At 43.5% G+C, this 3,970-nt stretch overlaps 1 protein-coding gene across 1 annotated transcript in view; it reads left to right on the plus strand.

Annotated features, from left to right (window-relative positions):
- The window catches only part of LOC104539879 (protein THEMIS-like), a gene marked incomplete at its 5' end in the record, with an annotated part of 53,281 nt that overhangs the window by 3,720 nt on the left and 45,591 nt on the right, over nt 1-3,970 (plus strand). Inside the window, 1 exon segment of the mRNA XM_010183538.1 lies at nt 1-833. This exon segment is cut by the window's left edge and continues 31 nt beyond it. Coding sequence (XP_010181840.1) covers nt 1-833 — 833 coding nt within the window.

Genomic DNA, 3,970 nt, shown 5'->3' on the forward strand with positions numbered 1-3,970 from the left:
TAATCTACAAAAAGTACCAGTCAACAAGAGTCCTAGCCTCTGAGATCAGAAGTGATTCCCCCAAAAGACATTTTTTAATCCCTATGAGCTACAAAGGAAAGTTCAAGAGAAGACCTCGGGAGTTTCCAACTGCCTATGACTTAGAGATAGCAAGAAATGAAAAGGAACAGCTCCACGTTGTAGCAACTAGAGCCTTTGATTCCCCTCATAAAGAGCTTTTTTCTGTTTCAGTTGGAGACCAGTTTCTAGTTCAGCAATGCCAGACTAGTGAAGTTCTCTATGAGGGAAGCAGGAAAGTCATAGATGTTTTAGCTTGTGAACAAATACTAAATGATGCATATAAGAGAGTGTTCCTCCCTATGTACATGGAAGGTGGCTTTGTGGAAGTGATTCATGATAAGAAACAGTACCAACTTTCTGAGATTTGCAAAGAATTTCGTTTGCCTTTCAATGTCAAAGTGTCTGTGAGAGACCTTTCTGTTGAGGAAGATGTCTTGGCTGCTGTGCCTGGCCTGCAGTTTGAAGAAGAAATCACAGACTCTTATTTGCTGATCAGTAGCACCAGCAGCCCAGTGGAGAGCTGGGAGATTCCTGTATATCGCTTAAACATGTCAGTCCTTATGCTCAGCAAAGAGGTCCAGGCAGTTGTACCTCCTGTGACTAAGACAACAGTGGAAGAGATCAGCGAAGAGCAATACTATATGGTGCGAAGATATGAAAACCAAACCCTTCTTCCACCACCCAGGCCTCCAAAAAAGCCAACAACACTTGCACTCAAACCTGTTTCTGCAGTACCTAAGCAAGACACGTCTGATGTACTACAGACTCCAAAGGTAAGGTATCACACCTTGTCTTTGATACTCTTGCAATCATAGGTCATGTTCTAACGGTTTATAGTCTCCATTTCACTGTTGTATCCTTATGGCATGTACACAGATGGTTCTTAGTTCCCTGTAATAGGTAAATTAGCCATTATAGACAACAATGGCTAAAATCTCCAGTGTTTGTTAATTGATCCATGAAAAACAACGGAACCGTGCTGCCTCACAGCAGAAAGCTTGGCTGTATAATTTTGCATGGATAATCCTTTACAGCACCAATGGAAAAGTGAAAGGAGAGACCTGAAGTGGCTGCATTTAAAATTTTATTAAGGGGAAGCATATGTCTTCATGATGTAAAGATAATTTTGCTCAGCTGGAAACAGAAGAATTCAATTCATAGAAAGTAAGGCTGTATAGATATTTTTGACTGCTTGGTTTTGCTCTTACCCAAGTGGGAAATAGGTTTGGAATAAAAAGGGCAGCTGTTTTAGAACTGCACTTGTTAAGAAAGAAGTGTCCCACTAGGACAATTTTCTTTATGGTTAACCTAAGGCATTGCATTTATTAATTAATTTTTGTATTGGGTCTGGCTGAGATGGAGTTAATTTTCTTCACAGCAGCCTGTAAGATACGGTGGTTTGGATTTGTGACTAAAACAGTGTTGGTTGATAACCCACCAGTGTGTTAACTGTTGCAGAGCAGTATACCCACAGTTTCAAAGGCATTCTTATCCTAGGCTGTCCACCCCTCGCAAGTACGCAAGTAAGGGTGGGCAAGGCATTGAGAGAGGACACAGATGGGACAGCTGACCCCAACTGATCAAAGGGACATCCCATGACATATAATGCCATGCTCAGCAATAAAAAGCAGGGGTGTGGTTGGTCTGGAAAGGTAGCCATAGCTCAGAATCTATCTGAACATCAGCCTGCTTGTGGGAGGTGGTGAGTGACTGCCTTTGCATCACTGAAGTGGTTGGTTTTGTTTGGTTTTGTTTTGTTTTCTCTTTCCTCCACTTATTAAACTACCTTTATCTCAACCCATGGGTTTTCTTGCTTTTGCTCTTACTATTCTGTCTCCTGATGAGATCATTATCTTAATGTCAGGGGGGAGTAAGAGATCACCTAGGTGGGTGCTTAGTTGCTGGCTGGGTTCAACTCACCACAATTTTATTGCATCTATTGAAAGAATCAAAGAAAGGCACCTTGATGGAATTTAATGAGAGACTGTGCAGAAGGTACTTAATTTAGTTCACAGTTTCTTTCATGTACAAATACAAATTACCTACAGAGGAAGAAGGAAGAGTATTGGAAAATACTTTTAAGCCTCTGCATTGTGATTGTGCTGCACTTTAAATGCAATGTCACTCATAGAATTATATTTTGAAGTGTTAGAAGAAAGTTATTTTTTTGTGTTGCTATCAAATTAAGGCCCACCTTGGAAGAGGAACCTTTGTGAGTACCTCTTCTTGCCTGCTGAAATTGTCCCTCCCCTCAAGGCCAATTCCAAGATCACATGCAGATCCACAGCCTGCCCAGGTCCTGGAAGATGCTGACAACAGACCATTGGAGAAGTGCATGGGTAAGGCAGATCCTTCAGTTAAGAGTAATACAGCAAAAAGCAATGTCATTTTCTTCTTGTACGTGTACTACAGAGACCTCTTTTTTTTTTTTGGTACAGTGAAGCTTGTAGCAGCTTAAATAAGCCACCCTGTTAGGCGAGGGAGGATACATGAGAAACTGATTCCTGGAGCTAACAGACAAGCTGTCAGCCTGGTACTGACCTGGGATACAGAACTGGGGAAATATTTCCTAAAGTTGTGTTTCTGATAGACCCGTACCCTTGTCAGGATGCCTCAGACCTCCAGCAGTTACTGATGGCTGTGTGTGGAGAGCAACAAGTAGATGCTGACTCTAGACTAGACTCATGCAGAGTATCTTCCTGAAGTGAGGAGAGAGCAATAAGCTCAGGAGAGGGATGGGCTGAGGTTCCTATGCATGTTCATGAGTGAGAGTGACCTTTGACTGCAGCTGTCCAGACAAAGAAATGACTGTTCCAAAGGACACATTTTTTGTCATATGCTTGTCATAAATAAATAATAAACTGCAGTCAGAATGCCTAGAGTTATGCAGATTCATAAATCTCCTTCCGTGGAAAGGTGAAACAAGTAGAGAGCCCTTATTCTTATGATTAAACATCCTGAGCTGTAACATAATAGGTTTAAAGTCGCACAGAATGCATTATCTTTTCTATCCTGAGCACCATGAATCCTCTGACAGGACATCGATGGTAGCGGATAGGCTCTGCCTCTGCCTCTGCGCCAGTGATGGCAATAGAGAAGACTCCATTTTCTTCTGCATGCATCAAGGATGTCTGAGAGTTCAGAAAGTTGAAGATGGTGCCAAACTGATAAATGGCCCTCTTTGCATAATTTGTGACTATGCATAGACTTATTTGCATAAATAACAGACGAACATCCTAATGAGCACAACTTAAGCCTGACACAGTGGCAGCCTGGAATAAGCTTTAGGACTGCATGAATTGCCATGCTCCTCCTGCAGGCAGCTCCCTGCCTGGTGCTTCGGGAGATCTGGCTGCTTGCTGGAGCGTGGTGAATGGCTTCCTTCCCCACCAGTTGGGAAGCTCGGCTTGGTTTAGTGCTTCAGGATTAAATGCTGCTGCTGCAGGAGTCCACAGAGGACTAAGAGCCGGCTGTTTTATGCCAACACCTGAGGTTGCTCTGCAAGGGTGGGTCACCTCTAGCTATGGCTTGTGCTTTGATCGCCTCTTAGCTCACAGCAAGGCTGTGGGGGCACAGAGGCTCCAGCTGTCTCTGCCTGCTGTTCCCTGACCTTGGTAAGGGAACACTGGGGCCAGGAGAGGGACTAGGCAGTGTATGTTTCACTGTGGATTTTTGGTCACATTAATCACTGAATTGTGTGAGATTAGCAGCCAGCATGGACCAGGACCTAAGATGAGTGCAAGAACTGCCTCTGCTTGCGTGCAAGGTGCAATGCTGCAGAGACACGTGTGTTTGCACAATTCAGCAAAGTCCAGAGACATCAGATGAATTCTCAAACATAATATAGCTGCATTAACCACACACTCTGCCCAGTCTCTTCACAGGGCTAATTAAGTTGGCTTGGTTCCTG

Source organism: Mesitornis unicolor, unplaced genomic scaffold, assembly GCF_000695765.1.
Source record: "Mesitornis unicolor isolate BGI_N332 unplaced genomic scaffold, ASM69576v1 scaffold244, whole genome shotgun sequence".
In the NCBI taxonomy this organism is placed as follows: domain Eukaryota; kingdom Metazoa; phylum Chordata; class Aves; order Mesitornithiformes; family Mesitornithidae; genus Mesitornis; species Mesitornis unicolor.